This window comes from Gossypium raimondii, chromosome 10 (assembly GCF_025698545.1).
Source record: "Gossypium raimondii isolate GPD5lz chromosome 10, ASM2569854v1, whole genome shotgun sequence".
NCBI lineage: Eukaryota > Viridiplantae > Streptophyta > Magnoliopsida > Malvales > Malvaceae > Gossypium > Gossypium raimondii.
The window spans coordinates 37,274,987-37,288,169 of record NC_068574.1 but is presented as its reverse complement, the minus strand read 5'-3'; the positions used below and the strand labels follow the sequence as shown (position 1 = coordinate 37,288,169).

The 13,183-nt window shown below is 34.1% G+C and overlaps 1 protein-coding gene across 1 annotated transcript; it reads left to right on the top strand.

The window, feature by feature from the left end:
* Positions 1-9,006: 9,006 nt before the first annotated feature.
* On the top strand, positions 9,007-12,968 carry LOC105777789 (magnesium transporter MRS2-2). Its single transcript, XM_012601251.2, has 11 exons — positions 9,007-9,507; positions 9,602-9,631; positions 10,319-10,457; positions 10,581-10,702; positions 10,826-10,900; positions 11,641-11,865; positions 11,944-11,988; positions 12,136-12,180; positions 12,266-12,295; positions 12,405-12,524; positions 12,635-12,968. Exons 1-11 carry the CDS (start codon positions 9,268-9,270, stop codon positions 12,719-12,721), a joined length of 1,158 nt encoding a protein of 385 aa, XP_012456705.1. The 5' UTR covers positions 9,007-9,267; the 3' UTR covers positions 12,722-12,968.
* The last annotated feature ends 215 nt before the right edge of the window (positions 12,969-13,183 follow it).

The window sequence follows — 13,183 nt, the reverse complement described above, 5'->3', positions numbered from 1 at the left end:
AATGCAAAATTAACAACTTCACAAATAATGTCTTTTAAAACTGTCCCCGGCAATGACACCAAAAACTTGGAATGATGGAAATGTGCAAGTGTACACAATCGCAACAAGTAATAAGACAGGGACTGTTTAAGAAAATTATTTATGAAATGAAATCCAAACACTTTGGTGATTAAAAATATTTTGATTTTGAGGAAGTAATTAAAACTAAAATTTAACTAAGTAAAATAAAATAAAATAAAAATAAAAGTTCTAATGCACGATTTCAAAAGAAGATTTTAATCAAGATGACATAATTGTGTTAGATTAATTACATTTCTTAACTTAATATTACCAAAACAATGTTCATGTTGTTATGAATAAATTCACGGCAACTTGGTAATTTGTTAACTATAGCACATACTGAGACTTACTAAATTAACTAATCTCTTGAACATATCACTATGTCAATTCAAACAATTAATCAATTCTAATAAGCAAGTAAAATATTAAGTGAGGTAACAATATATACCTACATTGAAACAATTTAATCACAAAATTCTTGCAAGTTATGCAAGGCTAATGTACCATTTAATACCGTCGCTAATTTAACCCTTAGCTAGCTTAGAAGATTAAACATGCACTGATTAAGTATTGTGTCAATTAATTGTAATTTCAATACAATTAATAATTAATTCATTAATTACCTCACAATTGTAATGCAAGTATAACATGATCATGGTTTTACTTAATCAAACAATTTACCAAGACTTATAACAACAAAACATGATTTTAATAACTTAAGTGGATGAAATGCAATCAACCTAACACGAATTAAATTTAAGCATGTTAATTAAATTAAGAATAAAAACATAACAAATATTCATAGATATATTCATAACAATAACAATAAAAGTTAAAGGATAGGGAACTAGAACCAAATATGGTGTTTCTCCGAAGCTTGACTAGTTTGCTCTGCTCCTCATTCTCCGCTCATTTTTGTTGAACCGAGGCTTCTACAAGCACTTGAATGCTACTACCCAAGGTGGTTGAATGAATTGTTTCCAAGAGGGAAATCAACAAGGGGAATGGAAGGGAAAAAATAGGAAATGATAGAGAGAAAAGCAAGTGAAAGGGAGAGAAATGTAGAATGAAAGCTATGAGAGGTGAGCTGAAATGAGTAGCAAAGGGGATATTTATAGGTGGGATTGACTGCTAAAAATAGAAAAAAAATTAGCAGCCATAGACCCCCCTTGGCTAGCCAAACATGTGGCAAGTTTGAAGGTTTCAAACTTGCTAAATTTAGCTAGGGGCAAATCTACAAAAGCTTGATAAGTGGAGGCGTTTGAATGCAATTTCAAGGAAACTTCAAGTGCTGATTTTCAAGTCAAATAATCAACTAATTTGAGTTGATAAGGCCAGCTTGTTGGACGGTTTTGGGCAGCCCTTTTGTAACACCCTACACTCAGCCTAGAAGTTATGGCCAAATCTAGCAGTGTCACATTGAGGTGTTTAGTGTAAAACTTGTAGTCGTTGAAATCCTTAAAATCAATTAATCATTTTCTTATTAAACGGTGATTCCAAAACGGATTGTTCATTTCCAAGCGTGCATCATTAAAAGCTAATCACTTTTAAAACGTTATAAATTTTCCAAAATCTCATTTATTGCGAAAGTTATTTTTTTAGGAAATGTTGCGAAAATGTGGTGTCTTTGAAAACAGTTACTTTTTGAAAGCCCATCTTTTTTTTACAACTAGCAGTTTATATCAAACTAAGTAAATAAAAACCCCAATTTAAAGTTTATAACTTTAAATAGGCCTTTTTACATAAAAATACCCAAATCTAGTTACTTATAAATCAAAAGCTAAAAATGAAAGCTGATACAGTTGTGTGGCCATCATTGAGTCCCTTGCAGCACCGACCCGCCTACAACTAGGGATTACCTATATAGTTAAACAGAGGGGTGAGTTTGCGAAAACTCAGTGCGTAATCCCCTAACAAGCAAACAGTCAATTAAACAGTAGATAAATGCAGTTTGGGCCTGAGCCCATTACGATATGATCCGATTCGGTGTGGGCTAAACCCTTTCCGTAACGATGAAACGATTAGGCTTGAGCCCATCACAATGTCAGTAATTAGTAGGGCTTTGGCCTATAATAGTCACAGATATCAGTCATACAGTGAACAGTATGTAATATCATTAATCGATGCAGTAATAGTACAAAATCATTAATCAGTGCATATATGCAGTTAGAAATCCTACCCAATCCAACCTCTACACACCACTCTATTCCGCCAAACATACCATGTGGGGATAAAATCGACCCACCCAGCCAAACACACCAAGGTTAGCACCGGTTGCGGCACTAAACAGTATTACAACAAAGCTGCCAGTAAAATAAACGACATATAGCCATCAATAGGTCCACAGTCATCTTGGGCGACCCGTGCAACCTTATTAGTATGGTACACTTTCTCCAAATATAACAACCCATCCCCATGTAATATATTGTGACATAATATCATACGTGTATGCAAAATGTCATGCTCAGTCATAGCCATACATATCATAGAGCAAATCAGTCATACATAACATAAGGCCATAACAGTCATTTCATCTCCTAGGGGTATAACAGTCATTTTATCATATGGGGGTATTTCGATCATTTTACCCTATAGGGGTATTTCGGTCATTTTACCCTATGGGGGTATTTCGGTCATTCTACCCTATGGAGGTATTTCGGTCATTTTATCCTATGGTGGTATTTCAGTCATTTTACCCTATGAGGGTATTCAGGTCATTTCATCCTATGAGCGTATTTCGATCATTCTACCCTATAGGGGTATTTCGGTCATAACAGTGTAAATGGGCCCAAGACCCATTACTCGACCCAAGTGGGCTTATACGCTCATGTGGCCCGTTCAGCCCAGATTTCACCACGGTTAAGAGATCTACACAACCCAGTCCAGAATTTGCTACAAATCGTGGATTTTATCCATGTGAGGCCCACAAGCCCCTTGAGCCCACACGACCCATTTCAGCCCAATGTGGCCCATTACGGCCTAAGCCCATGAAAATGCTCATGGAGGCCTCTACAATTTATCGCCCATGATTCGTAGGTTTGGCTTTCCCCACGAGTGATCGCACACTCGTGTGGTCTCAACGCCGTATTTCAGCTTTTCGACTTTTGTCATTCTACAGTTACAGTGGGGTAGTTACACAGCTGATGCGATTTGCAGATTCCTCACCGATCTCCCATCAAGAACAAGGAACAAATGAGATGATATATATCTCTCCTCAACAACAACTTCCCCAAATCCCAATATTCTCTCCATGACCAATTCAAACTCCATTTAGCGGTATTTCAATCCAACTCTACCACCCACACGAATTAGGCAGCAAAATAAATACTCCCTTTTTGATGCACCACCACTCAAACCTTAGACCCCATGTACACTTCACACGCCCCTTACCACTAGACCAACAACTCCTTTGTATCATATTTTAACCATAATAATTTAAGAACCTACTATCTAGATCCAAGGATTTTATTCACTTAAAATAAAAATTTTGCATAAGCCAAGGCTTGAACCCTTGACTTCTCAGACACTTCCAAACACTCCTAAATCACTTAACCACTGAAGCAGACATTCATTTATGTCACTTCTTTGCACAACTAAATATTTATGTGCAGTCTCCTAACTGTTCCCTTGTTCAAAACCTATTTCTTCTAGGCCCAAAATTCGGGGTGTTACACATTTTGCTTGATTGGATGGTCTTCTCAATTCAGCACAACTGGGTCTCCTTTCATAATTTAATTAATACTAATTATTTAACCCAAAATAAATTGGATTAAAATTAAAATTAATTATATTATGAATTAATATTCATAATTTGGACCATTTTAGGCTGAAAAATTAATTCGCCTTGATGCTTCAAAAATCGCTCCCCGATTTTGTGCTTCTAACATTGTCTATAGAGCCAATTTTCACCCTTTGTGTGAATCTGTCGAAAATAAATAAAAATTTATCAAAATTAATTAAAATTAAATATGTTAATAATTTAAGTACAATTTAATTATTTTAGAATTGTATTATATTTTTCAACAAGAATTACTACGAGATTGCATGAATTTGAGTTAAAAATGGTACAAAAAGTCTATATATTTTTGTGTTTCCACAAGCTGCAACAATCTTCCTTCTTAAAGCATCTGCTACCACATTAGCCTTTCTAGGATGGTACTCAATTGCTAGATCATAATCTTTTAGAAGCTCCATCCAACATTGTTGGCACAAATTCAAATCCTTCTACATCATTAGATACTTTAAACTCTTATGGTCTGAAAACATGCGACATTTCTCCCTATAAAGGTAATGTCTCCAAATCATTAGTGTCAATACTACTACTGCAAGCTCTAAGTCATTAGTTGGATAATTCTTTTCATGTGGCTTGAGTTGGCGAGATGCATATGCCACAACCTTTCCTCTTTGCATAAGCATACATCCTAGCCTATTAAGAGATACATTCGTGAACACAGTATACTCCACATTAGATTCTGGTTGGGCTAAAATAGGAGCTTCAATTAGAATAACTTTCAAATTATCAAAACTTTTCTGACAAGCCTCTGTCTATTTGAACTTTTCTTTCTTTCTTAACAACCGCGTGATAGGTGTCGCCAACATGGCGAATCCTTTTACAAACGTTCTGTAGTAACTCGCCAAACCCAAGAAGTTGTGTACCTTAGTAACATTCTTTTGTGTATTCCAATCAAGCACGGCTTTAACTTTATCAGTATCTACCTTAATACCTTCAATAAAAATAACATGACCAAGGAAATGAACTTCAATTAGGCAAAATTCATATTTGCTGAATTTGGCGTACAACTTGTTCTCGTGTAAAGTTCTTAGCACAATCCTTAAGTGCTCCTCATGATCAGCCACGCTTCTTGATTTAGAGGAATCTATAATGTACGCCAAGTTAGCATCCACACTCTTAACCAATTAGTTTTTGGCAGATACTATAAAAATTATTCTACTCACCAAACTAGTCTGTACGCCAAGCATCAACACATCTTTGCCTTTTATAGTCAACAAACGTACACCACCAGCTCGATAGTCAACTACAACATTATGTCTGTTCAACCAATCTAACTCGAGAATAGCATTAAACTCATGAAAGCTTAACAACAACAAATCTACCAAAAATGTGTGTTCACCACAAATCAATGGATAGTTCTTAATAACTCTATTAACCATCGTACTTTGACCAAGGGCGTTGGTTAGTAATACATTTGTCTTAGAATAATCAACTTCAAGATTCAAACCTTATATGACTTTAGTGCAGATGTATGAATGGGCTGACCCCGGATCTATTAATGCATGAATGTTGTTTCCAAGAAAAGAAAAATTACCCGTTATAACCTCTGGAAAATCAACCTCTTCTTTGACTTTCATCACATATGCTCTGGCAGATACTCTAGAGCTGGGCTTGGTGAAACTCTTTTTTGAAGCCCCCAAAACTGATCCTAGTTTTACTGCCACACCTGATCTCGCTTCTTGCTAAAAATTTTGAGGCCTACGCGTAGATTGTTCACCTTAATCTTGGAGGGACAGCCTCTAAGCTGATGGTCTAAAGACCCACACCGAAAACAAGCTCCAGTATGCCTCTAGCATTCTTCTCTATGATTTCTTCCACAGTGCTCGTAAATTGAATTCCTCATCATTCTAGATCCACCTATACTTGCCATCAAGGTAGGTTGTCAACCAACTCCATCTCGCCTGAAACTCATAGGTTGTGAATCTGTCCTTAATGCCAAGAAGCTTCTATCTTTCGGCTTCTTAAAATTCAACGTGAGTGGTGGACTAGTAAATCCACACTTCAATCTTTCTCTGTCATACACCCTACTCTTCTTTTGAACTATCATTTCTATTTTGTGAGTCTTGGTTGTCATGGCCACTAAACTTTTACATTTTAATGTCACCACTAGGGCGCGAATTTCATCTCTTGAGCCGCATTCAAACTTCACACAGAAAGCTTTCTCGATCTAAAACATATCTTTTGCATAATGACTGAGTCTAACAAACTCCCGTTCATATTCCATCACTGACATTTGTCCTTGCTTGACATACAAGAACTCTTTTTTCATCTACTCAACATACATCTAGTTCACATACCTTTCTTGGAATTTCTCCAAAAAGAATTCCCAATCTATCAACTTTTCAAGGGTCACACTTGTTAGCATTTACCACCATTGATACGCATCCCCCTCTAGCAAGGAGACTACACACAAGAGGCTATCCACCATCATGCACTTTAACTCCTCAATACTCTAAAGATGCATGATAACCATTGTTCTGCCACTGTGGTATCACCATCTTTGTCTCCCATAAATTCTTTGGTGCCTCTTTTTCTTATTTCTCTCACCGGATCACCCTTGGATTGGGTTACAGTTGGTACTAGAGGTACATGAGGCATTGGTTGTACTATTTTTGGTTAAGATTGCAGAGGTTAGGGTGCTTGAGTTGTCCCCATGAACTGGTCAAACATCTGACTCATCATGGTAAAGAAGACATTTTGAAAGGCATTTCCAGCAGCAGCTAGATTAGTTGTAGGAGTTTTCTCCTAAGCTAGAGGTACATGGCTTTCAATCTCCTCAACAATTACTTCTCTTGATCCTTCTGACATTTTCTTTAACAACTACAATAAAATTCAGATTAGATAAAATTACAGGACTAAGCCAGAGATGTATCATGCATGGCGAGGCATGACATAACTTTCAATTTTCGAGAATCGACTCAACCTCAGCTTTGATACCAAAACTTGTAACACCCACGCCCAATATAATCTCCGAATTTGAGTATGGTAAGTCACAACGTCAAACCATTTAGGTTTAACAAAAATACTTGAAATTTTTTTAAAGGTTTAAAGTCTTAGCATATACCCCATTATAATAGCAAATAACAATTAAAATAGTAATATGCCAATAGAAATGTGTTTAGACAAACATCTGGCAGAAGTCTTATAAAAGTTACAGGATTATATAAAACATATGATGGGTTATTCCCATACAATAGTTTGAAGTGCATCGTTGGCGGTTAAAACAACATTCAAAACCATTTGTCGTATATGCCAATAAGACAATCTCATAGACCATGATATATTAGATTAAATACATAAATAAAAAGTTTATAAAAACTCTCATAAAACCGTATCAAGACAAAAGTGGTAAATCATTATAAAAGTAGTAAATTACTATATATTATATTTTTAAAATTTATATTTTCTATTATTTTTAATTGTGTTTAGTTAATTTCTAATATTAGCTTCTTAAAAAATAAAGAAAAGGGAAGTGTATTGAATTGAATAAGTTCAACCATATATAAAATAATTAATAGATGTGGAATGTCTCTATGTTTAAAAGATGAAAGCTTTGGTTAGGAAGTTTAGGGATAAATTTGATAGAATATGTAAGTATTGAGGACTAAATGTGTTATTAGAAAAAGGCTTTTCGTTATCAATTTAATGGCGACTGACCAAAACATGAATGTATTCAAACGGTAGTGCCTAAATTGAAAAATTTTAAAGTTAGGTAACCAAAAATAATATGAGCATAATTGAATAATCATCTGTATAATTTATCCAAATAAGTTTCGATGTTTTGTAGGCTAAAAATAATATAACAACGTTTTTTGACATGTACAATAACTTTCTCTTTTGCTTTTAATAAAAATAATTGTTTAAAAGAAATTTTACAAAATTAAACATTTGATTATTTTTTTCATTTTATAGGTATAATTGAATTAAAAATAAGATTTTAATGTAAAATTGTATCAAATCATATTTATCGTAAAAAATATTTTTAATTTTGAAATTTATATTTAAAATTTATTTGGGTGAGAGGTGAGATTGACTCGGATGATATTAAAATGATGGTCGCATTGAAATTAATTGTTGTAATTATTATATTGGATGCAATAATGAAATTAATAAAAATGAGAGAAGTGTTTGATTCAATTGTAAATATATAGCGAGGTGAATTCATTGAACAAGAAGGAAACACATTTGTAAATAATAAAGTTTTTGAAATTATTTAAAATTTGTAAAGTTAATCGCTTATATTTAATAAATGGAAATCTATTAAAAGTAATCATATAATGAATATCATTTTATTAGGTTATCTTGTAAAATTAAATTTATGTATTTATTTTAAATATTTATGAATTAAAAAATTATTTGATGAAATGAGATAATAAAAAGAAGTTTAAATTTATAAGAAGTACGAATGATTTTGTTTACTTATCTTTTAAGGATAAAATATACATCGGAGGGAAAATAGTTAATGGAAAAAAGGGGTTTGATGCGTTTGAAGTCTCAAATTCACTTGCTTAGGTGTTTTCTAAGATCAAACCAATTAGAGATAATTGGCCATCCAAAGGGAACTTTAGAGTTAATAATTGGAGGGATCAAACCGGTAATAATGTGAATTTTTCTTTTAAAAGTATAGTTACAAGGAGTGGCTACCAAGGGGGCCGGCCTGCTTGCCCTGGTCCCTCCTGATAATTTTTTTTCCTTTTAGATGCTCTTAAATCTGTAAATTTATAACTTAATTTATAGTAAAATTATATTTTGACAGTCAATAATGATAAAATTGTACTTTAGTCTTACAAAAAAGTATAATTTAATTTTGACTCTAAAATAATTTTACCTAATTATAAGTAGAATTATAAATTTAATTACAAATAATACAAATTGAATAACTATAGTAAGGATTAATTATTAAAGAGTACAATTGAATTTATAGCTGAAACACATTCAAATTTAAACTTGAATAATTTTGGAAAAGACTTGCACATTATAAAACTTAAACTAGAATAATATCTGGACGGAGATTTAAATTGCTGATAATAAGGGGACTTGATTTAATTAGATTATTATATAGGGATTAAATCGCATTTTCAATAAAGTAAAGGGACAAGAAATGAAGCCCACCTCATGCATATTATTTACGCAGTTAAAATTTAAAATATTCTTTAACAAGAATAAATTCCCAGCGTCCCCAAAGCCAGGTTTTCATGTTCGATTTCGATCCAAACTCCAAAGCCACCCACCTTTCTTAAAAAAGAGCAGCTCTCTTATTAAACATCAGAAAGAATAGAAGAAGACCTTTAAGTTCATGTGAAAATGGGGAAATTTTGAAGTGTTTTGAAAAAAAAAAAAACAGTTCTCTTCGTTGCTAGATTTTTGAAAAGCGGAGGTCGTTGGGTGGGAGTAGTTGAGTGTGATGGTAAGAAATGGTGCACGTGGTGCCGGCGGACCCTCAGGCGGTAGTGGCGGTGAAGAAGAAGGCGCAGTCTTCTCGAAGTTGGGTCCTTCTTGATAGCACGGGGGAGACTACCGTGCTTGACGTCGACAAGTATGCTATCATGCATCGAGTAAACATTCATGCCCGAGATTTACGCATACTCGACCCTCTCTTGTCTTACCCTTCCACCATTCTCGGTCGCGATGGAGCTATTGTCTTAAATTTAGAGGTTCCATTTTGTCAACTCTTTCTGAAAAAAAGATTTTAAAGAACTTTTTTAATCTTTTTTTGCTTATTTTGTTTTTGTGGTTTTGGATTTGCAGCATATCAAGGCAATTATTACTTCTGAGGAGGTTAGTGGGTTTTTCTCCCTTTTTCCCAATTCAGTCGATCTTTTCTTTTAAAAGAAATAAAAAATAAAAAACTTTAATTTCGGAGTTCTTCATGATATTTGGGATTTGGGAGATGAAGCTGAAGTTGCTTATGAGTACTGTGGTTTGATTGATTGCTTTTGTTTGAGTTCTAGCTTTTGACTAAACATTTTTCTTGTTTGTTTTTGTAGATAATGTTAGATCTTGAATTTGTCTCTTTCATTTCTTGGATTCTATAGACTACTGCCTGCTATTGGATTTAGTTCTTTAATCGGTGGAGTGGAGTTTGCTAATTTGGTTCTATAGTGAAAGGATTAGGAGCTGAAGTGGAATTAGAGATAAACAAAAGTAGTTCTGCCTTTTTTCTAGAATATAAACTTGCTTGGAACAATTTTCTGTGGTTAGTTCATAATATTTAGTGCTCTATAGGGAAATTAAAGTTGAAGAAGGACGAACTGTCAGAATAATGCTTTATATGAACCCGAACAAACATCAATTATTGTTTATGAAACTCTATTTGAGTTCTTAAGTTTGGAGTACTATGCCTTTTGGATGATATAATCTACTTGTCTGGCCAATTTGTGCTGCTTTGGGTCTTCGCTGATCAAGTTTGCTGTTCAGTTTAGCTCATAAACTCGATGAAAATAAATCATATTGTACTTGAAATAGGTTTTGCTTCGAGATCCATCTGATGAAAATGTTGTCCCTGTTGTTGAAGAACTTAAGAGACGTTTGCCTCCAATGAATGCTATTCAGCAAGGTCAGGACTACACTGGTGGACAAAATGATGTTGAGGGTGACGAAGATGGTATGCTTCTTGTACATCAATAAGCTAGGTTGATTAACCGCGGAAACTCATTTGGCATATTAAGCAATTTCATCCTTAATATAACGTTTTTGACATCTAAACCATATGCTCCATGCCATGCAGAGTCTCCGTTTGAATTCCGAGCACTGGAGGTTGCTTTGGAATCTATTTGTAGTTTTCTAGCAGCACGTACACTAGAACTAGAGACTGCAGCTTATCCTGCTTTAGACGAGCTTACCTCCCAGGTAATTGTTATTTCACATTCACCTTTATAATTTTACATATCTTGAATATTTTTGTTGTCTGCCTGCCTTTCCTCTGGGCTGTGTTCATGCTGTATTACAATTTGTGAAATACACTGTATGCAGATTAGTAGTCGTAATTTGGATAGAGTTCGTAAATTGAAGAGTGCAATGACCAGATTGACTGCTCGGGTACAAAAGGTAATAATGGGTACTTCATTCGTGTTGATATGTGTATGTGAAACTTTTGTTATTTTATCATATGCAGTATTGTCTATATGGTAATTACTGGTATATCTAGTAATGCATTCTTCAGATTTTCACCTTCTAGAAACGCTGATTATTAAATGGACTAAGTAATTTATCATTCTAAGGGATTGATGAGTTCAGCTATGATCAAAATAACTAGCTCTTGACCTAAGGGAAAACCAAACTGATTTGTATCGCTTAACATATAGATTGATGAAAATGCTTGATTTTCTTTTTAGAAAGAAAAATGTTCGATTACAATGGCTGGCCAAGCCAAATTTTTATAGGCTGAAATCCTAAATGAACCCAAAAGAAATAGAAGTCCTAAGTTTTGATGTCGTTCGGCCAATGAGACTGAAGTTTCTTCCAACCTAACCTTAAATGACATCAATGAACCAATAAATTTATTGTAATGATGTATTGCAGCCAATGAATTATTCTTCGGAGTCATCTTTATACATAGAACATACAGCATGTGAAGAAACACTATTGTCCATTTCTTGGATCCACTCTTTTACTCATGTCAGTATTCCTGAAAGTCATTAGCTCTATTATCCGAATAGTCCATTACTTGCTTGCATATTACAGACAGACATTCCTAGATTGTAATGGAGGCTGGAAGTGAAAAAACATTTGTTTCAGTAGTTACATTAAGTGACAAGGAACACTGTTGTGATCATTGATTTTTGTAGGTAAGGGATGAACTTGAACAACTACTGGATGATGATGATGATATGGCTGACCTTTATTTGTCGAGAAAGTTGGCTGGAACTTCACCTGTTAGTGGGTCAGGTGCTGCAAATTGGTATCTTGCCTCTCCTACCATAGGATCAAAGATTTCTAGAGCAAGTAGAGCAAGTATAGCAACAGCTCGTGGAGATGAGAATGATGTCGAGGAGCTTGAAATGTTGTTGGAGGTTACACCAATGATTTACTTCTCATGTTAAAGGATTTGTCTACCCAAAAGTCTAAGTTGGTAATAATCCGTTTTGCAGGCCTACTTTATGCAAATTGATGGAACATTGAACAAATTAACAACGGTACTCTTTCCCTTGTACCCTTTTTTTGTTCTTATAATTAGCTTGTTCTCCAGTATTAAGAAATACATGTATTGGTTTTGACTTTTGTCTATTATTTTCTGAAATCTATATTCTAAAGTTTTAGCTGTTTAATTTGAAATTATGCAGCTGCGTGAATATATTGATGATACAGAGGATTACATCAATATTCAGGTTTGTGTCATCATAAGCTTGAAAAACACAAAATTTCAATTGAATCTGTTGCGCTGTATACCATGATTTTCTTTTCTTTTTGCAGCTTGACAACCACCGAAACCAGCTAATCCAGGTCTGTCAAAGTTCTTTCTATAACATATTCCAGTGATGATAATTTTTCACTTAGAGCTCTAAGTAACTATGACAATGTAACAATTGAAACTGATACTAAAATTTTGCAGTTAGAGCTCTTTCTAAGTTCAGGAACTGTGTGTTTATCCATCTATTCTTTAGTGGCTGCAATATTTGGGATGAACATTCCATATACGTGGGATACTAATCATGGATACATGTTTAAATGGGTGAGCAAAGTGTTTCATCTGTTAAAAGTATTATATATCAATTTTAGACCGACTTTTTGACTTTGTGCCCGGTGATTGATCGTTCATTCGATCTCATGTTTGTGTGATAGGTGGTCATTGTCTCTGGGATATTTTGTGCAACTCTGTTCATACTCATCATGTCCTATGCTCGGCTGAAGGGTTTGGTTGGATCTTGAGACTCTCACAATACTACATTTAATGATGTTCTTGCAGGAAAGCTTGCTGGCCATTCTCTGCATGTGAACTACTGTAAGTCAATCAATGAAGAAGATTTTTACTGAACAATCAAGACAAAAAAATTAATAATATAAAGAGAAATTTGTAATCTATCTCTTTTTTTTAAAATTATTGATAAATACAGAGCATGGAATTGGAAAACTATTGAAAAGAAAGGAAATAATACAACATATATTGTTCTATGCATTATTTTTCTTTTTAATTTCTTCGTATTTCAGTTAATTATGTGCATTTAGTCGGTTCAATTTATGCGGATTTTAGATATCCATAATTGAATAAATTAATTAACCAACCAAAAGCTAAACTGAACCGTTCGACTTTATTGCCAAAATTGAAATAATTAAACCAATTCTTTTCGGTTCGTTTCGATCAGTTTATTCGAGTTTGACTGTCTTTTTTGC